This window comes from Pongo abelii, chromosome 7, assembly GCF_028885655.2.
Source record: "Pongo abelii isolate AG06213 chromosome 7, NHGRI_mPonAbe1-v2.0_pri, whole genome shotgun sequence".
In the NCBI taxonomy this organism is placed as follows: domain Eukaryota; kingdom Metazoa; phylum Chordata; class Mammalia; order Primates; family Hominidae; genus Pongo; species Pongo abelii.
The window spans coordinates 113,556,904-113,582,578 of NC_071992.2; the positions used below are offsets into that span (position 1 = coordinate 113,556,904).

The 25,675-nt window shown below is 40.8% G+C and overlaps 1 protein-coding gene across 4 annotated transcripts in view; it reads left to right on the plus strand.

The window, feature by feature from the left end:
- MTDH (metadherin) overlaps window positions 1-25,675 on the plus strand; it is an 85,591-nt gene that overhangs the window by 7,395 nt on the left and 52,521 nt on the right. For all 4 annotated transcript variants that reach the window (XM_002819305.6, XM_009243973.4, XM_054519189.2 and 1 more), the window contains exon 2: window positions 10,382-10,483. In XM_002819305.6, the coding sequence (XP_002819351.3) occupies window positions 10,382-10,483 (102 nt within the window). The remainder of the gene's footprint in view (window positions 1-10,381; window positions 10,484-25,675) is intronic.

A 25,675-nucleotide genomic window follows, 5' to 3' on the forward strand; every position in this document is an offset into this window, starting at 1 on the left:
TTTATCTCCAGAAGTTCTATAAAGTTCCCACTGAATTAGCAAGTACTAAACTAGTGCTCCTAAGGAAAGTGCAAAGTTAGGTCCAAGCTTCTGGTCACAATATTTTCACCAATACCATATACAATACATGGTCTTGTTTTATGAGTGTTTCTGTTTAAAGACATTTAATTTAGTTGATTCATATCATTGAACTCATGGCCAATAGCACTAGAACTCATGCCTGAACAAAGCTTATCTAATGCATTATTTTCTTTGTAAGGTATATCACAGCCTTCTTATGCTTAGGAATGCTCAGCAGCACTTCAGCACTACAGTTGAGGACCATTTTAAACAGCAAAATCGCTAACAAAAAGCACTGAAAAAATGCAAAATATGTGACACTAAATAGTCCTCAGAAAGGATACTTATTTACAGTGATGAGAGCTGAAATAAGAAGGTGGAGTCTTGACCTCAGCTGGGAATGTGCCTGCAGAGTGACTTTGCAGCTCTGTGCATGTGCATGTCCACAAATGACCGTGAAAGTACCTCAAGTATTGATTTTGGAGTAACAAATAAATTTTAGTGAAAAGGTAAATTCACCAATACAGAATCCATTAATAATGGGGAACAACTGTATATTAGTCCCTATCTATATCTAGACTGTTCTGTCATCTCCAGAACCTCATGTCTACATGTATGCTTGATTTCTCTGATTGGGAGTCTGATATGTATCTCAAACTTTTTAAAAATTATCTCAAACTTTTAACATCTCCAAAACAGAACCTATTATTTCTTGCCTTCTCCCAGTCTTCCCTGTTTCTGTAAGTGGTAAATTACTCTACCATCCATTCAGTTATTCAAGCCAAAAATAGAAGAATCATCCTTGATTCTAATCTTTTTCTCACCTCTTCATATCTTCCTCACCTTATATCTAACCCATCAGCAAAGTATCATCAATTTTATCTCCAAAATATATATTCAATCTGACTACTTTTTCTAGTGTCACCTTAGCTCCCCTAACCTGCATCAGTAGCCTTCCTTTTACTGCATCCAGTCCTTTCTCAATGCACTAGTAATGAGTTTTTTCAAAGCAAATCACCATGCTGCCTAAAACCAACACTTAGTAGCTTTTGCATTTAAAATCTAAATTTCTTTCCATGGCCTGTATGGCCCAGCACCTGCTTTTCTTTCTAAGCTGAATTTGAGTGAGTTTCCTGTCATTTGCTGTTCAGTTCTTCAAACTCTTTCACAACCCAGCGCCTTTACATGAGCTATTATTAAGACTTTTGGAACAATCTTTCCCCCACTATTCTCCTCAGCCTTTAGTTTTCACCTTAGAAGTCACCTTCCCCGAAAATCCTTTCCTGATCACCCTATTTGAAATAGACATCCCTTTCTATTTTCTGTCTCAACCACTTAGATGTTTCCTTCATAGTGGTTATTACAGTTTGTACATTATTTGTTTACTTACCCATTTACTTTTTTGGGTTCTCTCCCTCCCCAGATTGTAAACCAGTGGCAAACTGCCTGGCGTATAAGTAAGTGCCTTTGGTAATTATTTGTTGAACTAAAAGCTGAACAAAGTGACTAAAATAACATCTCACAGTTAATTGGATAATCTGTTATTGAGTTAAATAAATTTATCTCAATATATTCCCAATAGAATTGTGTTTTTTTATTCTTAGGTAATGGTTTTGCTAGTGATATTTAAAAAATTATATCACTTGCCACCTATAGAGTTTTCTTTTTACCTTTAAGTCACTCTTTGTCAGTTTTAATTCTTAAGAGAATAATCAGCCAAGCGCGGTGGCTCACACCTGTAATCCCAGTACTTCGGGCGGATCACCAGGTCAGGAGATTGAGACCATCCTAGCCAACATGGTGAAACCCCATCTCTACTAAAAATACGAAAATTAGCCAGGCATGGTGGCATGCACCTATAGTCCCAGCTACTTGGGAGGCTGAGACAGGGGAATCGCTTGAACCCAGGAGGCAGAGGTTGCAGTGAGCTGAGATCGCGCCACTGTACTCTAGCCTGGCGACAGAGCGAGACTCTGTCTCAAAAAAAGAAAAAAAAAAAAAGAGTAATCATTTGCTCAAAAAATTCCAAATGATAAGTAAAACAAATATTCATGATTTTACAGAAGAGAAATCTTGAGATTCAGAAAAATTAACTGACTTACTCAAGGTCATAGGGCAAAGGAGTTTAAAAGGCAAAACAATATCCTAATTTCTAGTCTAAGAACTTTGTTATTTCCACTCTACCTCTCTGGTTTCGATAGCATGTTCCAGGATATTAAATTGCATTCAGAGAACAAATTCAGTTTTCCCAGTGAGTTATAGCTTTATTGCTTTTAAAATTTCAAGTCAGAAGTTTCTGCTGAAAATTATAATGACCTTACAAAAGCTCCAGAATTTTGGCTCCATTTGTTTAGTTATGTGACAGGATTTTTTCATCTTTTCTTTTCATTCTGCCAGAGGCCTAACGTAAAAGACCTTTAACATTCTGACAGAAAAGACCTTTAGTAGTTGTGCCCATCTTAGATACCAAGAACAACAATAAACCCTATGAACGTTCATTTTGGTTGTGCTTTGGCATTATTGGTTAGTGTACTATTTCTCAAGGCTGTAAAAGCCTTGAGAGTATTTTTAAATTATTATTCAAGCAAAATTCAGAGATATAAGTGAGGAATTGGTGTTATTTGATCAGTTTTAAAATGTACTTTTTTTTCTCTCCAGCTATGCTAGTAGTTTTCAAACTGTTCCATGGAATGCCAGGCTTCCCAGAAGGCATCCGTCAGAATGTCTTAGACATCTTTCTTCTGTCTAAGAAAGAATTATACAGATGTGTATTTGCTATATCACTTGTAGTCCTTATCATACCCATCAGATGTAAAATATTGAAAACCAATGCTTGTATTTAGTTTTTCAGAAATCGTCTTTGGCATATCTTGGCCATGTGACAGTTATTATCATCTCCCCATCTCATAAAGGTAACCCTGAGCATCCCTGCTGCAGTCAACAAGGAGACAGTTTGGAATCCTGAGTTGAATTTTTGGCTGTTTAGAAAGCACAAGGATCTTTACCACTAAAGGAAATACTCAGTATATAGTGAGATTTTGCAAATTTGAACCATAGGTTATATTTGTAAGATTGTGCTCTCAGTTATTAAGAGTTTGAAATTGGGGTTGAACTGTGTCTAAAGCTATGGTTTATGTGTATGTTTAGTTTATGTAGTTGCTGTGTGCATAACATTTGGCAGGGGAAAATGTTTTTACTTTCAAACAAACTGACAAGAAATTGTTCCATCTTGAATTTGTGTAAGAACGTTTCACGACTAAAACAAACTTACCAAAACTAGGTCTTGTTCATTAAATGAGATAATGCATGTAATGTGTCTAGGAAGTACTTGGAAATTATTATTGTTAAGACTGTCTTATAGTCTAACCTATCAACTACAATGATGCCTCTTCTGAATTTCCTAATTTCTTGCCTTTATCTTTTTTTTTTTAAATTATACTTTAAGTTCTGGGATATATGTGCGGGATGTGCAGGTTTGTTACATAGGTATACATGTGCCATGGTGATTTGCTGCACCCATCAACCTGTCATCTAGGTTTTAAGCCCCGCATGCATTAGGTATTTGTCTTAATGCTCTCTTGCCTTTTATCTTTTTTATGATGAGGATAATATATATATAGTATATATATATTATATATAGTATATAGAGTATATATATAGTATGTATATAGAGAGTATATATAGTATATATATAGAGTATATATATACTATATATAGAGAGTACATATAGTATATATAGTATATGTAGTGTATATAGTATATATATGTAGTATTTATATAGTATATATAGAGTATATATAGTATATATGTAGTATATATAGCATATATGTAGTGTATATATAGTATATATATGTGGTGTATATATAGTGTATATATATGTAGTGTATATAGATAGTGTATATATATGTAGTGTATATAGATAGTGTGTGTATATATATATATATATATATACACACACTATGCCTCCTGTATGCTCAGTATCACTTTTAGCCAATAAAATTGAAATTCTGGCCAGGCACATTTGCTCACACCTGTAATCTCAGCATTTTAGGAGGCCAAGGCAGGTGGATTGCTTGAGCTCAGGAGTTTGACACTAGCCTGGGCAACATGGCAAAACCCTGTCTCTACAAAAAATTAACTAGGCATGGTGGTGTGCACCTGTAGTCCCAGCTACTTGGGAGGCTGAGGTGGGAAGATGGCTTGAGCCTGGGAGGCGGAGGTTGCAGTGAGCCGAGCCGAGATCACACACCACTGCACTCCAGCCTGGGCAACAGAGCCAGAGCCTGTCTCAAAAGAAAAAAATAAAAATGAAATTCCAGTGTTTGTCCAGGGTAAAACACATTTGGGATCTCAATCCTGGTCTCCCAACTTGCTTTCAAAACCTGTACTCTTGAGAGTGTGAGGGAGAGTATACCTTTTGTTTTGTACTTTACTATGTGTTATTGTATACCTGTCTTTACTAGGTTCTAAGCTTCTTGAGTGCAGGCATTGAGCCTTATCTTTGTTTCAAGGTGTTAAGGGTTCTGCATAGCACTCTACTGAGTGAATATTATGTAATTTTCTTAGAAAACAGCAGTTTTTAAAAAGAAAGATAGCATTACCATGTTGCCTCTAGAGCAAGCCTGGACTATTTTAAGCCTCTGAGAGGATATATTTGCTTATTATTTTTAATCCATTAACTTCCCAAAAGAATTTGCATCTGGAGCATTGGACCTGATGGATGCCTGTCCAGGCCCTTTTGACCACCAGGACTTAATTAACATTCATCTGAGCTTGTTAATTTAAAAAAATGGTCCAAATGCTTGAACATGGGAATAAAGGGCATAAGCCATCATAGCTTTGGAGAGAAAAGGGTTTTAGAAGGGATGACGGGCCAGGTGCAGTGGCTTATGCCTGTAATCCTAGCACTTTGGGAGGCCAAAGAGGGGGGATCACTTGAGCCAGGAGTTCAAGACCAGCCTGGGCAACATAGCAAGACCTCGTCTCTACCAAAAATTTAAGAAAAATTTTAAAAAGAAGGGAAAAACTGTTTCTGGAGCAGGTATGCTTTCACATGCTCTGTCACTTGGTGTAATTCAAATGTAAATGTGTAAGACAAAATACATATTTTTCTCATATTTACGAATGATGAAATCAAGGGTTAAGTCAAGGAAAATGCTTAAAATCACAGTGATTAAATATGGAAGTTAAGCCTTAATCCCAGGTTTGTCAAACTTCAAAGCCCATAGTCTTCTCATATTCAATTTTTTGGGGGAAGTTGGTAGACTGCCCTGCCCTTCTAGTTTCTAAACCTAAGAAGTTTCCAGGTCATTTGAATCATGATCTTTACATGTTGTGGCTAGAAATACAGTTTACATAACTAAGTGAAAATAGGGTTCTATGTGATTTCATTTTAGAAGTCAGTGTTAAACCTTATATATATGCTTACCTCAGATACAGGTTCTTTTGCAAGTTGGAATCAGTTTTAACAAGTGAAGAGTGCTCAAATGACATCTGTTATTAAGCATACTTTTTTTTTTTTTTGAGACAGAGACTCACTCTGTCTCCAGGCTGGAGTGCAGTGGCGTGATCTCGGCTCACTGCAACCTCTGCATCCCAGGTTCAAGTGATTCTCCTGCCTCAGCCTCCTGAGTCTGGGACTACAGGTGCTTGCCACCACACCCAGCTAATTTTTATATTTTTTAGTAGAGACGGGGTTTCACCATGTTGGCCAGGATGGTCTCGATCTCTTGACCTTGTGATCTGCCCGCCTCGGCCTCCCAAAGTGCTGGGATTACAGGCGTGAGCCACCGTGTCCGGCCTATTAAGCATACTTCTTATTTTGAACTTTAAAACTCATTGAGGCAGAAACTCCTTTCATATGTCCTTGTTCCTACAGTCCTTAGCCTGATGCCTGGTACTTGAGTACCAGGAATTGAGGCCAGGTGCGGTGGCTCACACCTGTAATCCCAGCACTTTGGGAGGCTGAGGCAGGCGGGTCACTTGAGGCCAGGAGTTCTAGACCAGCCTGGGCAGCATAGCAGAACCCGCTCTCTACTAAAAAATACAAAAATTAGCCAGGCATGATGGCATGTGTCTAATGCTGAGACACAGGAATCACTTGAACCTGGGAGGTGGAGGCTGCAGTGAGCCGAGGTCATGCCACTACACTCCAGCCTGGGCGACAGAGCAAGACTGTGTCTCAAAAAAAAAAAAAAAAAAAAGTTATGGAATTGTATGAAATTAATAAATTGAAGATTGACTAGCATGAACAATTTTATTTCCTTGAAATCAAGAATCATGAAATAAGTTCCTTCTCTTCTGCTATGTGGCCCCCTCTTCCATTCCATTTTCCCCTAATATATAGATATCCTCATTCTGGTTTACTACCACCCCTGCCAGCACATACATACAAACTGTTCCTTTGTGCATGCATTTTAAAAAAAAGAAAGATCCAGGTGTGGGGGTCGAAGAAAATTATAACAATAAGGTAAACATGGTGATGTCTACAAGAAGTTTATCCATCTAAATAAAATGATTCTATCATTTTTCTGTTACTGGTTGATTTTCAACAAATTTGAAAGACATCTTTGGTCTAACTTAAAACATAGATTGTAAGCTATATATGAAATAACTGTGATTGGCCCTGGTGGGGAAGACCTTAAAGTTCTTGAGAGAATTTTAAACTGGGGTACGAGAGGCCCATGTAATTACTAATCTGTAGAAAGCCACCATATATATTAAAGTTCCATGATCAGAGAAAACTACTTTTTTTTTCTTTTGTATTTTTTTTCTTTTCTTGAGACAGGGTCTCACTTTTTTGCCCAGGCTAGAGTGCAGTGGTGCAGCCAGCTCACTGCAGCCTTGACCTCCCAGGCTGAAGTGATTCTCCCATCTCAGTCCCTCGAGTAGCTGGGACTACAGGGGCATGCCACCACACCCGGCTATTTTTTTTAATTATTTTTCGTAGAGACAGGGTCTCTCTATGTTACTCGGGCTGGTCTCGAACTTCTGAGCTCTTGCTGATCCTCTTGCCTTGGCCTCCCAAAGTGCTGGAATTACAGCCGTGAGCCACTGCACCTGACCAACAATACTTTTATGTAAAACCCATATTGACAATCACAAGGGTAGACACGTTGGATTTGAAGTTTTGGTTTGTAATTAGTTACTATTCATGTAAGTAGATCTATATAATATGCTGCCATTTAGGGATTTGCTAATTTAAGTATGATTAGTGATTTTCCAGGGCAAGGCCTTCTCGACCAGCTGTTGGCAAAATGAAAGGACACATTGATTCTGCTGTATGAAGGAGAATCACCTTAGTGTATTCTTTTTTCCAGCAACCCAAGAATTATATTGACTTTACTTTTGGGATAGGAGGCTTATTGTTTCGTGGCATCAGGCATGTGTGGGAAGTTGCTGATGACTTCTGGAATCCCAGTAATGATGAAAGCTATATAAATTCTGAGAGTTTAGTGGAAAATTGGGAGATCTACACAGGTCAGAGAGAACAGCTGCGATTAGAGCTATTATGTAGATTGATGTTGCAAAGAAGGAACTAAAATTGGCACAGATAGGAGAGTATGAGCACCTTTGGCTTGCTGATCATTTCAGAGCCTATGGAAATGGGAACTGAATGTTCCTGAATCTATGGGAATGCAGTTGGTCACTTTCAGACTTTGTGTTGTTTGAAAGAAAAGAATGTTTCATATTTCATTTGGGAGGCTGCATCAATATTATTTGCAGTTGGTCTCATATAAATGGCATTGAACTTGTTGGTGAGTTTTTAAGACAGTTTTTGACCGCATAATTTCTTATCTTCCTAGTATTTAGTAAATAAATCAGTGTCATGTAAATGAGTAAAATGAAGGTGGTATATGGCAGTATGTAAGTGATTATGATGGAGAGTTTCCTGAAGGGATTAATTAAATGAAGTTTAGCAGATGTAAGTTTTGTGAGTTGCCAGTTGAAGAGATGGGAGACTATGGAACTGAAGCTGCAAGATTGTTCAGTTGGTATAAGTCTTACATGGAAAAGTGTGGCCACAAGAAAATCAGAAAAGGCAAGTTTGGCCAGAGAAGATAGCATGAACTAAAAGTAGCATATAAGAATAAGATGATGATATTAGAGGCTGGGCATGGTGGCTCACGCCTGTAATCCCAGCACTTTGGGAGGCTGAGGCGGGCGGGTCACGAGGTCAGGAGATCGAGACCATCCTGACTAACACGGTGAAACCCCATCTCTACTAAAAATACAAAAAATTAGCTGGGCGTGGTGGCGGGCATCTGTAGTCCCAGCTACTTGGGAGGGTGAGGCAGGAGAATCGCTTGAACCCGGGAGGCAGAGCTTGCAGAGCTGAGATTGCACCACTGCACTCCAGCCTGGGCAACAGAGTGAGACTCCATCTCAAAAAAAAAAAAAAAAAGATATTAGAAAGTAAAATTAAACAAAGTTTTGTATTCCTGATGTAGATACGGCCCTAAGTCCACATTCCATTCTGAGGTTTCTTACCTTTACCCACATACTACCTCCCTCTTCCTTCCTTCCCCCATATACATAAATACACAGAAGAAGGATTAGAAGAGGCAACATTAGAAGTGGCAAGACAGCATAGAAGAAAGAAAACCAAATCAAGAGTAAGAAAACCTGGTTTTAGCATTAGCTGTCTCACTATAACAAGTTGCTTCAGACCCAGCAGATTATATTTGGGTTAATTAGGAATTTAACCAGCTAAAAGACAGCTTTTGTTTTGATTTTCTGCCACAGATCTTTGTAAAGCCTACAAATTGGATTTGAGAATATAAATGGTCTCCTTTTCCAACTTTGTATTCCTGATCATTGTTAACAAATGCATGTTAAGTCATATTGTAGAAACTTTGAACACTTTGTATTGTTTTCTTGAGTATAGCTCTGCTGTAATGAGTAGGTAGCTGGTAAAAATGTGTTCTGCAAGAACTGAAAATAAAGCCATTGAAACTAGTATATTGACTTACTAACATATTGAATTTGAGGGGAATGCATAAGTGAACAGATGTTGTAGGATCCAGAAAGACGGTTAGAGTACAGATACCTAGGCCCCATTCTCCAAACTTCTCAGTCTGGTGATGGGGCTCAGAAATTATTATTTAAAAAGTAAAAAACAGGCTGGGCACGGTGGCTGACGCCTGTAATCCCAGCACTTTGGGAGGCCGAGATGGGTGGATCACCTGAGGTCAGGAGTTCAAGACCAGCCAGACCAACATGGTGAAACCCTGTCTCTACTAAAAATACAAAAATTAGCTGGGCGTGGTGGTGTGCACCTGTAATCCCAGCTACTCGGGAGGTTGAGGCAGGAGAATCGCTTGAACCTGGGAGGCAGAGGTTGCAGTGAGCCGAGATCGCACCTTGGCAGTCCAGCCTGGGCAACAAGAGCGAAACTCCATCTCTAAAAAAAGGTGAAAAAAAGAATGATTCTGGTTAAAAGCCAGATTTGGGAATCACAGACTTGAGTCTACTCATGAGCATCTCTAAGTGCTATCTATCATTTTATTTTAGGAGTGTTAGGAAAGCTTCTGTAGCCTTTTTTAGGCTGTGGCAATGGGTGGGAAAGCTTCTTACTCCCAGAACAGTAGAGCCATGAAATTACAGAATTAGAGGTTGCATTAGAGATTGCCTAACATTCATTTGTTTATGTATCATCTGTGGCTGCTTTTATGCTACAATGGGGGAATTATGTAGTTGCAACAAAGACATATGGGCCAAAAAATAAAAATAAAGAACAAAGAAATGTGGCCCATAAAACCTAAAATAGTTGCTGTTTTGTTTTGTTTTTGCTGAGGACTATTGATGGCAATCAATAAAATATTTTTTTCTGAATTTTATTTTGCCATACACCCTGAATATGTTTGTAAATAAAATATTTTCTATCTGGCTGTTTACAGAAAAAGTTTGCTGACTTTTGAGTAGATCATACGTGTCACTTTATAGATGTAGAAATAAGGCTCGGAGACAATGAGTGAAATATTCTGAGATTACACAGTTAATTGGTGGTCAAATTGCAAACACAGTTTCATTCTCCTTTTAACTGCTTCCATTCCATTATTTTTGTTAGAGGGACTGATACCTTGGTGAGATAAGAAAATTTGTGGTACAGAATTTTGCTTATGAATTTTATATATATATATATAAAAAACACTAGGGACAATAATCTGTCAACTCTTAGATAACATTGGTGTACAAAAACTTTTTAAATTTAGGTACAGAGGTAGGATTTGATTGTAGTATATATGGTTTCCTGCGTATAAATCTTTGCATTGATCTGCTAAGCAGTTTGATGATATGATACTTTTTGTTGCCTGTGCAGCCAAATGGGCGGACTGTTGAAGTGGCTGAGGGTGAAGCTGTTCGAACACCTCAAAGTGTAACAGCAAAGCAGCCACCAGAGATTGACAAGAAAAATGAAAAGGTAAGTTTGGGAGCATATGAAATTGTATTCAAGACTCTTAATAGAATGACATATAAGGGTGATGCTTTTCTGTTTCATAAGATTGTATGTATACCCCTCATTTAAACAAAACTCGGAAAATCTGAATTAACCATAGTGGATGGGTGGTAAAAGTTTAACTGAGTTGTTTTTGTTTTTTTAAAGGAAAGTTGTATCACCAAATATTTTAAACATTGCTGTGGCAATACTAAATATTCATTATGCCAAAAAGAATTCATTCACAACTTGAACATCTTGTGTAAGTTTTCAGATATATAACATATATACCTTTTATCCAAAAACAGAACTGTGGAATTGTGTTACCTTTGTTAATAAGGCACATCTAGCATGAAAACCTTAGCAAAATCGTTCAGTGGTGTTTAGTGTTGAAATAGATTTCTGTTGTGTTAGAAGCATAATTGTCTACTTACTAGACATAGATTAACTTCATTTAACAAAAGAAAATGTGGGCCGGGTGCTATGGCTCATGCCTGTAATCCTAGCACTTTGGTAGGCTGAAGTGGGTAGATTGCTTGAGCCCAGGAGTTTGAGACCAGCCTGGGCAACATGGCGAAATTTTGTCATTACAAAAAATACGAAAATTAGCCAGGCGTGGTGGTACGCAACTGTAGTCCTAGCTACTCAGCAGGCTGAGGTGGGAGGATTGGTTTCAGTGAGCCAAGATTGTGCTAATCCACTCCAGCCTGGGCACCCGAGACCCTATCTCAAAAAAAAAAAAAAGAAAAAAGATATAGATGTGCATTTTCATTTGGATGTGAGATTTTCCAGGTAAGACAGTCTATCATACCACATAAATGGTACATTCCTGGGATTTTATTAATTTTCCAGTTGCTTAGCATTAGAAATGACTCATTTTTACTTGACTTAATCTAGCTTGGAAGTAGGCAAAATGAATAAGAAATTCATAACAGTGGTTCCTTCTACTGTGAGAAAAAGACTTTTCATTCAGTTCCCTTTTGTGCATTGAATTACCCTCGCTTTCCTTTTTTTTTTTTTTTTTTTTTTAATGTAGAGACGGGTCTCACTATGTTGCCCACACAACAGTCTTGAACTTCTAATCTCAAGTGATCCTTCTGCCTCGGCCTCCCAAAGTGCTGGGATTACAGGCATATGAGGCACCACATCCAGCGCCCCTCCCCCCCTTTAAAAAAAATCATGTCTGTGCATAGCCCCTTTTCAGGAAAAAAAAATCAAGACAGTCACTGATCGGTAAGTGGTTTCTGGGAACCACAGTGCAGCAGCTCTAGCTTCTTGGAATAGTGGTATGAAATGGTTGCTGCTGGCTGGGTGTGGTGGCTCACGCCTGTAATCCCAGCACTTTGGGAGCCCAAGGCAGGCGGATCGCCTGAGGTCAGGAATTCGAGACCAGCTGGCCAACATGATGAAACACCGTCTCTACTAAAAATACAAAAATTAGCCGGTTGTGGTGGCACATGCCTGTAATCCCAGCTACTTGGGAGGCTGAGGTAGGAGAATCGCTTGAACCCAAGAGACGGAGGTTGCAGTAAGCAGGGATTGCGCCACTGCACTCTAGCCAGGGCGACAGAGCGAGACTCTGTCAAAAAAAAAAAAAAAAGAAAAAAAAGAAATGGTTGCCACAGTTTCTTAATTCTTCCAGTTTCAAAATGTCTTTGAAGAAGTGTCACTTCTTCAAAGACATTTTGAAATTGGAAGAACCAAGACAACTGCAGGTAGAATGGCTTAAAATGAAGGATAGTTTTGGGAAATAATTAAATTTATGTCTGACTTTGTCTTTGGCAGAAAAGTAATGACTTGTGTTAACAAGTAAGCATGTAACATAAGGAGTGTGAGTTTATAGAGTGACTAGTTGATATGCCCAATATAGATTTACACATCTCCGACCTAGTGTTTCCTTTTTTTCTGGGCTTTCTCTCTATTAGTGAGTAATGTATACTTATTCCTGCCTCTACTCCCTGAATTGCCCTGAAAAATTTGTAGTTACAGTAATTAAGGAACTACCATTAACCTCTTAGTGATTAATTTATATAAGTTGAATGTGACAGTGTATAAAAATCACAGTTTAAAGTTTATAATCATTACTTTGAAATGTCTTGTGGTGGGAAATAATTATAATAGTTGACATTTACTTACTTAAGTATAATATGGCAGGCACCATGCAAGGTGAGGTATGTTTGTATGTGTAAATATATTTACATATCTAGTAGGGACAGCTTATTGAGTACTTACTAGATATACTTTTAAGACTTTATGGTTGTTGCCGGGCGCGGTGGCTCATGCCTGTAATCCCAGCACTTCGGGAGGCCAAGGTGGGCGGATCACGAGGTCAGGAGATCGAGACCATCCTGGATAACACGGTGAAACCCCATCTCTACTAAAAATACAAAAAATTTAGCCGGGCATGGTGGCGGGTGCCTGTAGTCCCAGCTACGCGGGAGGCTGAGGCAGGAGAATGGCGTGAACCCAGGAGGCGCAGCTTGCAGTGAGCGGAGATCAAGCCACTGCACTCCAGCCTGGCGACAGAGCAAGACTCTGTCTCAAAAAAAAAAAAAGACTTTATGGTTGTTAAAAAAAATAATTTATAGATATTATTTCCTTATTTTCACAAGGGCTCTGAGGTGGTAGTATTATATCCATTTTACAAATGAGAAACTTGAGGCTTATGTTACCTGAGCTATTGAAAGTATAGTCAGTTCTAACCCAAATCTATCTGACTTCAAAGTCTTTACTTTTTACTGCCTTATATTATTTCTAATCCTCTCAGAAACTCTGCCAGGCAGATAGTTATAGCCCCATTTTACAGATAAGGGCTCCAGTGCCTAGAAAAATTTTGTGATTTAATTAATTTGATACAGTTGGCTGGGCACAATGGCTCAAGCCTGTAATCCCAGCACTTTGGGAGACTGAGGCGGCAGATCACCTGAGATCGGGAGTTTGGGATCAGCCTGGTCAACATCGTGAAAACCCATCTCTACTAAAAATACAAAAATTAGATGGGCATGGTGGCATGTGCCTGTAGTCCCAGCTACTCAGGAGACTGAGGCAGGAGAATCACTTGAACACAGGAGGTGGAGGTTGTAGGGAGCTGAGATGGTGCCATTGCACTCCAGCCTGGGTGACAGAGTAAGATTCCATCTCAAAAAAAAAAATGGATGCAGTTTCTGGACTAGGATCTGAACACAGCTTATTCTGATTTGGAAAAGTTCCTTTTATCATTTAACAGTGCCACCTTTCAGTTGCTGTTGCTTTTTCAGTACAAAGTTTCTACCTTTGGTTTCTTGCCTATTCTATTTGACTTTTCGAATAATAATACGTGCTACAACTCATGGCTGGTATTCTGTTTTTGCCATCCTGTTTTGCATTTTGAATTTATGCTTTTTAATGTGATTAGGTCTAGGTAACTCTCAGTTAATTTTTTATGGTATTGCACTATGTGTGTATTACACTTTGTGTTTTAAATAGTTGGTGTTTTTTAGACTTATTTTCTTTCTTTCTTTTCTTTCTTTCTTTCCTCTCTTTTCCTTCCTTTCTTCTTTCCTTTTCTTTGTTCTTTCACTCTTGTTGCCCAGGCTGGAGTGCAATGGCACGATCTCAGCTCACTGCAGCCTCCGCCTCCCAGCTCAAGCCATTCTCCTGCCTCAGCCTCCTGAACCGCTGGGATTATAGGCATGCACCACCACGCCCAGCTATTTTTTGTATTTTTAGTAGAGACGGGGTTTTACCACGTTGACCAGGCTGGTCGCGAACTCCTGACCTCAGGTGATCTGCCTGCCTCAGCCTCCTAAAGTGCTGGGATTACAGGCATGAGCCACTACACCTGGCCTACCTTTCCTTATAAAGAAATACATCTTTGATCTTATGCACCTTAATATATATTATCATATTTTTGTTTTTGCTCTCTGAGCCATATCTTGGGCACTTTGAGAAGTACAATTTTTGTCTGTAGAGTAATTGTACTCTTAAGCTGTGATACTGATTACCTTGCCATATCACTTGAGTAAGCCTTGTAGATAAAAGTTTGCCTAGAAACTGTATATGACAAGATCTTAGGTCTATAAAGCAGGTTAAACTGCCATAGTTTTCTAGGTCTTTATTTGGATTTGAAAGTCAGTGTTTCATTAGTACTAGTCTCTAGTAGAGTACACATAGGACCATTAGCCAGACTGAATGCATTGTGCTAATAGATGCTAAAGGTAATAAAAATGTAAGATGTACTTACCCTCAGATTACAGTTTAGTTAAGGAAAGGCAAGCAAAGAGAAGATATCTAGTAATATAAGGCATTAAGTGCTCGGTATTCAGAGGAGAAAGGTTATCCTACTTGGGTAGCCAGAAAAGATTGACTTAATTAGTCTCTTAAGTATAGGAATGGTATTTCAGTAAGTAGCCATGTGGAGACAAGTTTTAGAAGAGAAGAGAAACAAATGAACACAACCTGCCATTATTTAGATTAAACAAATGGACATATTCAGACATAAGGGGAAGCCTTAGACAAGTTTGACTGGTCAAGATAGGGTAGGGATATGATAAAAACTTAGATATATTCAACTGGCAGCAACATTGATGATTAATGAATCAGTTTTGCATCTCTGATTGTAAAGATCTGGCCAGGCGCGGTGGCTCACGCCTGTAAACCCAGCACTTTGGGAGGCAGAGGCGGGCGGATCACGAGGTCAGGAGATCGAGACCATCCTGGCTAACACAGTGAAACCCCGTCTCTACTTAAAATACAAAAAATTAGCCGGGCGTGGTGGCGGGCGCCTGTAGTCCCAGCTACTCGGGAGGCTGAGGCAGGAGAATGGCCTGAACCCGGGAGGCGGAGCTTGCAGTGAGCCAAGATTGTGCCACTGCACTCCAGCCTGGGCGACAGAGCAAGACTCCGTCTCAAAAAATAAATAAATAAAAGATCTGAATTAACGTAGAAATGTAAAGATTGCTAGTGAGAGAAACAATGGAAACAAAATGTGTAAACTTTTGTCACCACCAAGTTGTTAGGATGAAGTCAGTGATATCCACTGAACCCTGATGTCATTTATTACAAGTATTGATAAGGTCTTACATTTTTATGATGCTACACAAAATACAAAATATTTGTAGAAAACATTTTCACATCTCTTAATCCTGATGAACAACTCTGAGGACATTATCATTTCTTTTACATAGCTCAATAAAGAGTTTTGTGAATTGTCCAGGATCACATAGCTGATAAGGAATGCTCCTTCAGTTTCTCTAAGGCAGCAGTTTTTGAAGCATGGTCAATGAACCCCTAGGAAGGGACCCTAGTGACCCTTTCATTAGGTCCCTGAAGGCAAAACTATTTTCATAATAATTAAGACATTATTTGCCTTTTTAACTATGTTGATGCTTGCACTGATGGTGCAAAAGCGGTAATAGGTAAAACTGCTGGCTCCTTATCATGAACCAAGGCGGTGGCACCAAACTTCCACTCATTGTATTCTTGTTTTGTTTTGTTTTGTTTTTGAGACAGTCTCACTCTGTCGCCCAGGGTGGAGTGCAGTGGCACGATCTCACTCACTGCAGCTTCCGCCTCCCAGGTTCAAGCAATTCTCATGCCTCAGTCTCCTGAGTAGCTGGAATTACAGGTGCCTGCCACTACCCCCAGCTAATTTTTGTATTTTTAGTAGAGATGGGGTTTCACCGTGTTGGCCAGGCTGGTCTTGAACCCCTGACCTCAGGTGATCCACCTGCCTCTGCCTCCCAAAGTGCTGGGATTATAGGTGAGATCCACCGCGCCCTGCCATTTTGTTTTGTTTGAAGAGACTCTCACTCTGTTACTCAGCCTGGAGCGCAGTGGCACAGTCATGCTCACTGCAGCCTCGAACTCCCAGGCTCAAGCAATCCTTCTACCTCAGCCTCCCAAGTAGCTGGGACTGCAGATGCACACTGCCATGTGCCCAGCTAATTTTTTGTAGAGACGGGGTTTTACCATGTTGCCCAGGCTGTTCTTGAACTCCTGAGCTCAAAGCAGTCCACCTGCCTTGGCCTCCCAGAGTGCTGGGATCACAGGCATCTCATTGTATTTTTTACTGCCATCTACTCACAGTTAAAAAAAAAAATTCTAGTTTCACTTGAGTGTCCTTAATGAAGCAGCAAAAATTATTATTAGCTTTATTAAATCTCAGTTCTTAAACACATGCTTTTTAATCTGTGTGATGAAATGGAATATATGCATAAAGTATGCTGCAAAATGAAGATTGATGATTGTCTTGAGGAAAAACACTTATGCAATGGCTTGTGTGCCAAATTAGCCATTTATTCATATTATTCCTTTTTTGCTTGAAAGAATGACTGATAGACAAGCCGTGATTATTCAGACTTGCATATTTGCAGACATTTTCTCAAAAATGAACAAGGCTATCTTGTCACTTAAAGGAAGCTGGTAGTATTTGTTGCAAATGATAACATGACTTGTTGGCAAGTGAAAATTAGAAATTTGGAAAATTTGCTGGTGCAGTAGCTCACACCTGTAATCCCATCACTTTGGGAGGCCAAGGCAGGAGGATTGCTTGAGCCCATGAGTTCAAGACTAGCCTGGGCAACATAGTGAGACCCTGTCTCTATATTTGAAAAAAAAAAAATAGGAAGAAATTTGGAAAATTTGTGTCTGCTACCATGAGCTTGACAACTTACCAGTACTTAAGGAATTTCCGATGACATTAGTTGGTATATTAACAAATGTAATTTTAAAAAATATATGTTGTTTAATGGAATGTTTTAACATTTTGGAAGATCTACAGCCGGGCGCGGTGGCTCACACCTGTAATCCCAGCACTTTGGGAGGCCGAGATCAGTGGATCACGAGGTCAGGAGATCAAGACCATCCTGGCTAACACGGTGAAACCCCACCTCCACTAAAAATACAAAAAACTAGCCAGGCGAGGTGGCGGGCGCCTGTAATCCCAGCTACTCCAGAGGCTGAGGCAGGAGAATGGCGTGAACCCGGGAGGCGGAGCTTGCATTGAGCCCAGATCGCGTCACTGTACTCCAGCCTGAGTGACAAAGCTAGACTCCATCTCAAAAAAAAAAAAAAAAAATTTTTGGAAGATCTTTATAACTCAGTGAACAAATAATTTTCCAGTGGACCAGTGCTTGCATGTTACAAAATCATGCATAAAAGATTCATGCACATTGCAATGTAGGGGCACATGTTCCCAGGATCTCCTGAGGGCTGTGTCATGAGCCAAAAAAAAAGAAAGAAAAGGAAAAAAATTCCAAGATAGACCAATGGATTTTAACGTAATAGAATATGGAAAATTCACTGATGCAATTTCAGGTTCCACATTGTAACAACTTTTTTTTTTTTTTGAGACAGAGTCTAGCTCTTGTCACCCAGGCTGGAGTGCAATGGCACAATCTCGGCTCACTGCAACCTCTGCCTCCCAGGTTCAAGTGATTCTCCTGCCTCACCCTCCTGAGTAGCTGGGATTACAGGTGCCCACCATGAGGCCTGGCTAATTTTTGTATTTTTAATAGAGATGGGAATTTCACCATGTTGGCCAGGCTAGTCTCGAACTCCTGACCTCAAATGGTCCGCCCGCCTCGGCCTCCCAAAGCGCTGGGATTACAGGCATAAGCCACCGCGCCCGGCCATGTAACAACTTTTATGAAGTTATGATGTGATGAGTTTTGGTGTAATGTTTTTCCTTCCTCTACCTAAAACCCTTCATGCCTTCCCATTGCTCTTAGAAAACACTCCCCAATCTGAAACATGACCTAAAAGCCCCATGCCTTGTCTCATCTCCCACTTCGTACCCTCTCTGAGCTCCAGCCACATTGGTTTTCTTTCCCTTTTGTTAAACAGCTTTATTTTGAGATAAGCCATTAAATTTACTTGTTTTAAATGTGTGATTTAAATGTTTTCACAGAGTTTTACAGCTATCACCACAATCTAATTTTTTTTTGAGATGGAGTCTCGCTCTGTTTCTCAGGCTGGAGGGCAGTGGCACAATCTCCGCTCACTGCAACCTCCACCTCCCTGGGTTCAAGCAATTCTCCTGCCTCAGCCTCCCTAGTAGCTGGGATTACAGGCACCCGCCACCACACCCAACTAATTTTTGTATTTAATAGAGACGGGGTTTCACCATGTTAGCCAGGCTGGTCTAGAACTCCTGACCTCAAGCGATCCACCTGCTTCAGCCTTCCAAACTGCTGGGATTACAGGCATGAGCCACTGCGCCTGGCACCACAGTATATAATTTTAGAACATTTTCTTCACCCCAAAAAGAAATCTCGTGTCCATTAGCAGTAACTTAATATTTTCCCCTCTCCGCCACTTATCCCCAGTGCCCCTGCAACTACTAATTTCTGGTATAATATCAAGGAGGAATGATACCCACAATTATGTGAAGAAGCTCTTAAAATACTACTCCCGCCGATCACAGTGGCTCATGCCTGTAATCCCAGCACTTTGGGAGGCCGAGGCAGGTGGACCATTTGAGATCAGGAGTTCGAGACCAGCCTGGCCAACATGGTGAAATCCCGTCTGTACTGAAAATACAAAATTAGCTGAGCATGATGGCACACGCCTGTAATCCCAGCTACTTGGGAGGGTGAGGCAGGAGAATCACTTGAACCTGGGAGGCGGAGGTTGCAGTGAGCCGAGATCGCACCACTGCACTCCAGCCTGATCAACAGAGGGAGACTCCATCTCAAAAAAAAAAAAAAAAAAACTACTCCCTTTTCTACTTGCGTTTCTGTGTATATGTAGCCTGGTTTTTTTGCCTTGTATTAGCCCTTTCTCTCACTGCTATAAAGAAGTATGTGCCTGGGTGCCGTGGCTCATGCCTTTAGTCCCATCACTTTGGGAGGCTGAGACATGTGGATCACTTGAGGCCAGGAGTTCGAGACCAGCTTGGGCAACATGGCGAAACCTTGTCTCTACTAAAAATACAAAAATTAGCCAGGCACGGTGGCACGCTGCCTGTAGTCCCAGCTATTTGGGAGGCTGAGGTGGGAGAATCACTTGAACTCCAGAGGCGGAGCTTGTAGTGAGCTGAGATCGTGGCACTGCACTCTAGCCTGGGTGAAGACTGAGACCCTGTCTAAAAAAAGCAAAAATAACAAAAAAAAGGCCAGCTCGGCGGCTCGTGCCTGTAATTCCAGCACTTTGGGAGGCTGAGGCGGATGGATCATGAGGTCAGGAGATCGAGACCATCTTGGCCAACGTGATGAAGCCCTGTCTCTGCTAAAAATACAAAAAAAAAAAAAAAATTAGCTAGGTGTGGTGGTGTGTGCCTGTAATCCCAGCCACTTGGGAGGCTAAGTCACGAGAATTGCTTTAACCCAGGAGGTGGAGGTTGCAGTGAGCTGAGATCGTGCCACTGCACTCCAGCCTGGTGACAGAGCGAGACTCCGTCTCAAAATAAAATAAAATAAAAAATAAAAATAAATGCCTGAAACTGGATAATTTATAAAGAAAAGAGGGTTCAGTTGGCTCACAATACCACAGGCTGTACAGGAAGCATAGCAGCATCTGCTTCTCAGGAGGCCTCTAAGAGCAACCCATGGCAGAAGGCAAAGCATGAGCTCTCTCTGTTGCCCAGGCTAGAGTGCAATGGTGCGATCTTGGGTCACTGCAACCTCCACCACCTGGGTTCAAGTGATTCTCCTGCCTCAGCCTCCCAAGTAACTGGGATTACAGGCGCCCACTGCCACGCCTGGCTAATTTTTTTGTATTTTTAGTAGAGACAGGGTTTCACCATGTTGGCCAGGCTGGTCTTGAGCTCCTGACCTCAGGTGATCCTCGTGTCTCGGCCTTCCAAAGTGCTGGGATTACAGGCGTGAGCCATAGCGCCCGGTGGGGGATAACATTTCAGTATGAGATTTGGGTTCGGACACAGATCCAAACCATATCGTGCCTCAATCAAAATAATGTGTTGCAGTAAATTGAATACAAACACAGATATGTGAATCCAGCTGTCTTAAGGTAGACATTAAAGATATTTGCAGAATATAAAATCTGCCACTGTTCTCGCAAAAATGTTTCTTTGTTTTGAAAAATATATAGGTATCATTACATAATGTATAATTTATGATTATTTTGTTATAAATTAATATATCTAAACAATTTCTTAAGTTTGTATGATAGATATAACCCACATAAACAAAGGCTCTTGGCCAGCCACAGTGGCTCAGACCTGTAATCCCAGCACTTTAGGAGGCCAAGGTGGGAGTTCAAGACCAGCCTGGCCAACATGAAGAAACCCCGTCTCTACTAAAAATACAAAAATTAGCTTGGCGTGGTGGTACGTGCCTGTAGTCCCAGCTACTTGGGAGGCTGCGGCATGAGAATCACTTGAGTCCCGGGAGGCAGAGGTTGCAGTGAGCCGAGATTGTGCCACTGCCCTCCAGCCTGGGTGGTATAGCAAGACCCCATCTCAAATAATAATAATAATGGCTCTTAATGACTTCCTTAATACATTTTAAGAATCCAAAAGAGTATCCTGTGACCCAGAGGTTTGAGAATTGCTCTGGGAGAGATCAGTGTCTAGAAAGTCAAAAACAAAATAATTTTGAGGCAACATGCATTTAAACAAGTATAAGCTAAAACAGCTCTCAGCAAAACAGAATATCTGCATGCCCAAAGAGTTTATATACATGTGTATTTTCCTTCCATAATGCATCTTAGAAACTATAGTTTAAAACCATAGGTTGGCAAACCATGGCCAAATCTAGTGCTCTGCCTGTTTTGTAAATAAAGTTTTATGGGAACACAGCCACACTTATTTATTTATCATTCGCAGTTTTTTACTATAGCAGTGGAGTTGGATAGTTTCAACAGGAGAGGCCTTATGATCTGCAAAGCCTAAAATATTTACTGTCTGGCTCTTTTTTTCCCCCTTCCTGAACCTATTAAATTCTCATTGTAGTCCTTTGGAGTCTTTAAATGTTTTATCTGAGTGCTTTGATATGTTCTCTGAGCCTTGGACTGTTAACCTTTTGGGTTCTCTTGTGCCACAGAATTTATAGTTTCATGATTTATTGAGTTCTCACCCAAGGAATTAGTTTTCAAGGTTCCCTTTAAGGTAAACAAAGCTACAAAACTGTTTTTCTGTAAAAGAGAATACCATACCAGGAAAACCATATTTGTCCCTCTAGACTTTTCTGTCTAAACTGCAAATGGCCAAACAGAGACCAGAACCAGGATTTCTGCCCCAGTCAGTCATTTTTCCACTATACCATGGTTTTACCTCACACCGGAAGTGGCAAGAGGGGATTGAAAAACAGTGAAATGGCAAATTTGGTTTTAAACATGCTTAGATTGAGGCGAGAATGGGATCTCATACTGAAATTAATTTATTAGTTTGTTGGGAATGTGAGAACCGTATCTGGGGAAAAGTTCAAAGCTAGATAAAAGGAGTTCTTAAGAGAGGTTTCTTGTAAATGTCTTAAGATTGTGATTTTAGCCATGTTGCTTGTGCCGTGTACCATGTCTTATGGGCCCACACCAGACATATTTAAATAATTTAATGACTTGGATGATGGATCATGTATACAAATATAGTAGCTCAGAGGTTTTATTTGAGTGGAGGGACCGAATAAGAGTTAGGTAGACACGGCTATATGTAATTCAGTCTAATTTTAGGCTCTTTCATTGGTTACTCATAAATTAGCTGAATACCTTCCACGTGCAAGGTACTACTGTAGGCATTAGAAATACAACAGTTGATAAAACAAGAGCCCCTACTCTCGTGAAACTTAGTCGGGAAAGCAACTAAAAATATAAGCATATTCTCTACTGTCTGGTGGTAAGTGCTATGAAAGAAAACAATTAGGCCAGGCATGGTGGCTCACATCTGTAATCCCAGCACTTCAGGAGGCCAAGAAGGGAGCATCTCTTGAGGCCAGGAGTTCAAGATGAGCCTGGGCAACATAGTGAGACCCCACCCGTACAAAAAATTTTTTAAATTTAGGCGGGCACGGTGGTTCACGCCTGTAATCCCAGCACTTTGGGAGGCCAAGGTGGGTGGATCACCTGAGGTCAGGAGTTCAAGACCAGCCTGGCCAACATGCTGAAACCCTGTCTCTACTAAAAATACAAAAAATTAGCAGGGCATGGTGGCTGGCGCCTGTAATCCCAGCTACTTGGGAGGCTGAGGCAGGAGAATCATTTGAACCCAGGAGGTGGAGGTTGCAGTGAGCTGAGATCGCGCTATTGCACTCCAGCCTAGGCAACAAGAGCAAAACTCTGTCTTGGAGGGGGGCGGGGGCGGGGGGGCACAGGAATCGGCCAGGTGCAGTGGCTCACATCTTTAATGCCAGCACTCTCGGAGGCCAAGGTGGGCAGATAGCTTAAGCTCCAGAGTTCAAGACCAGCTTGGGCAACATGGCAAAACCCCGTCTCTACAAAACGTATAAAAATTAGCCAGGCATGGTGGTGCATACTTGTATTCCCAGCTACTTGGGAGGCTGAGGTAGGAGCATTGCTTGAGTCCAAGAGGCAGAGGTTGCAGTGAACCAAGATCATACCACTGCACTCCAGCCTGGTCGACAGAGTGAAACCCTGTCTCAAAAATCAGTTAATCAAAAAAATTTTTTTAATTAGCCAGGCATGGTGGCATGCACCTGTAGTCCCAGCTACTCAGGAGGCTGAGGTGGGAGGATCACTTGAGCCTCGGAGTTTGGGACTGTAGCAAGCTGTAATCAAGTCACTGGCACTCCAGCCAGAACAACAGAGACCCTGTCTCTGAAAAGAACAAAAATGAGAAAAAAAATCAAACAGGGTAAGGAGATAGAGATAAAGTACAGGTTGTGGGCACTTCCCTGCACCTGCAATTCTCCTACTTCTTCCATTTAGGAAAATAACAATAGTACCAAGTGGAATAACCTTGAATCTCCTTTAAGTTAAACCCCACCAAAAGGGGGAAAATCAATTGCAGACTTTTCTACTTTTGAGGAGATTTGTGACAGTTTTCACACTCTCATCCTGATATTGTATCACAAGGTTACTAAGATGGAGAACTGCTGGTATAGGCAAAATAGTGAAATATAACTAGTATGCTTCTTGGATAATCCATGCTTTCCCATTTAACCATGCCCAGTTTGTATATATATTTGGGACAAGTCAGAAAAATAAATAGTGCCAAAATGTGAAGCAATATAACATAGGAACTTGCCATATTTGGCCAGGAAGTGGATGAAATTGACTCTAAAGCAATTTTAATTTCATCAAGTACATTTTAAAAAACATTGTTACTATTACAAAAATGAAAGAATGTTGACACAATAGAAGTAGAGAAAACAAAAATCTCAGAAAATAGAACACTTTTTTCCTTGAGTTAGTTGAAAACCTTATACACCAGTCAGTAGTCTGCACCAAAACATCATAGCAAGAAAATACTCAGCATTCTTTTTTTTTTTTTTTTTTTTTTTGAGACAGAGTCTTGCTCTGTCACCCAGGCTGAACTGCAGTGGCATGACCAAGGTTCACTGCAACCTTGCCCTCCCGGGCTCAAGTGATTCTCCCACCTCAGCTTCCCAAGTAGCTGGGACTACAGGCATGCACCACCACACCCAACTAATTTTTTATTTTTTGTAGAGATGGGGTCTCACCGTGTTGCCCAGGCTGGTCTTGAACTCCTGGGCTCAAGTGATCCACCTGCCTCGGCCTCCCAAATTGTTGAGATTACAGGTGTGAGCTGTTGTGCCCAGCCAGCATTCCCTTTTATTCATGCTCTCGTTCCTTTACCACTTCTGGCATTACCACCAAAATGTTTAGATGTTTATAGGGCTATAAATATTAAAGATGTCAGTTCACCAAATTTTTAAGGACCAGTACATCTAGAATAGAGAATTAATAAATTGAATACGAATTACGTTCAGGGCTGGGCACAGTGACTCACACCTGTAATCCCAGCACTTTGGGAGGCTGAGGCGGGTAGCTCACCTGAGGTCAGGAGTTTGAGACCAGCCTGGCCAACATGGCGAAACCCAGTCTCTACTAAAAATACAAACATTAGCTGGGTGTGGTGGCATGCACCTGTAGTCCCAGGTACTCGTGAGGCTGAGGCACAAGATCACTTGAACCCAGGAGGTGGAGGTTGCAGTGAGACGAGATCGTGCCACTGCACTCCAGCCTGGGTGACAGAGCAAGACTCTGTCTCAAAAAAAAAAAAAAAAAAAATTACATTCAGGGCCAGGCAAAGGTGGCTTATACCTGTAATCCCAGCACTTGGGAGGCTGAGGTGGGCAAATTGCTTGAGCTCAGGAGTTTGAAAAACTAGCCTGGGCAACATGGCAAAACCCTGTCTCTTCAAAAAATACAAAAATTAGCCTGGTGTGGTAGCGTATGCGTGTAGTCCCAGCTCTTTCGGAGGCAGAGGTGAGAGGATGGCTTAAGCTCAGGAGGTAGAGGTTGCAGTGAGCCGAGATCATGCCACTGCACTCCAGCCTGGGTAACAGAGCCAGACCCTGTCTACAAAAAAAAAAAAAGAATTACATTTAGAACCTGGCTACCTACCTTGTATAAATGGCTAATTGCAAATAGGTTATCTTTTTTTTTTTTTTTTTTTTTTGAGATAGGTTCTCACTCTGTTGCCCAGGCTGAGTGCAGTGGTACAATCATGGCTCACAGCATCCTCAATCTTACCGGCTCAGGTGATCCTCCCACCTCAGCCACCCAAGTAGGTGGGACTACAGGCGTGCACCACCATGCCTGGTTAATTTTTGTATTTTTTGTGAAGACAGGGTCTCACTGTATTGCCCAGGCTGTTCTCGAACTCCTGGATGCATGTGCTCCTCCCACCTCTGTCTCCCAAAGTGCTGGGATTACTGGCTTGAGCCGCTACACCTGGCCACAGAAAATGTTTTATTTTTATTTATTTATTTTTACCTTTATGGTTTGTCTCTGGGATGCAAAAAGTATCTTAATGATAAGGATAGTGTCACTTAAAATTTGTACAGTATCCCCCTTGTGATACTTTTGGTACTATACAGATAATAGATTATACTCCTTAAATTGATCTTTTTGGCATGAATTGTACACTATGCCTTTCTTTGTGCTTTGCAATTCTCTGTCAAAATCTGCTAAGGGGGCAGTTAGCCATTTGAATAGATCTACTCTTGCTGCCAACATGTACTTTTTGCCACTCTAATAAGTGATATCACTTATTGTTTGCGTATTGTCTAATATTAGAAATACTCAGCTGTGTGTGGT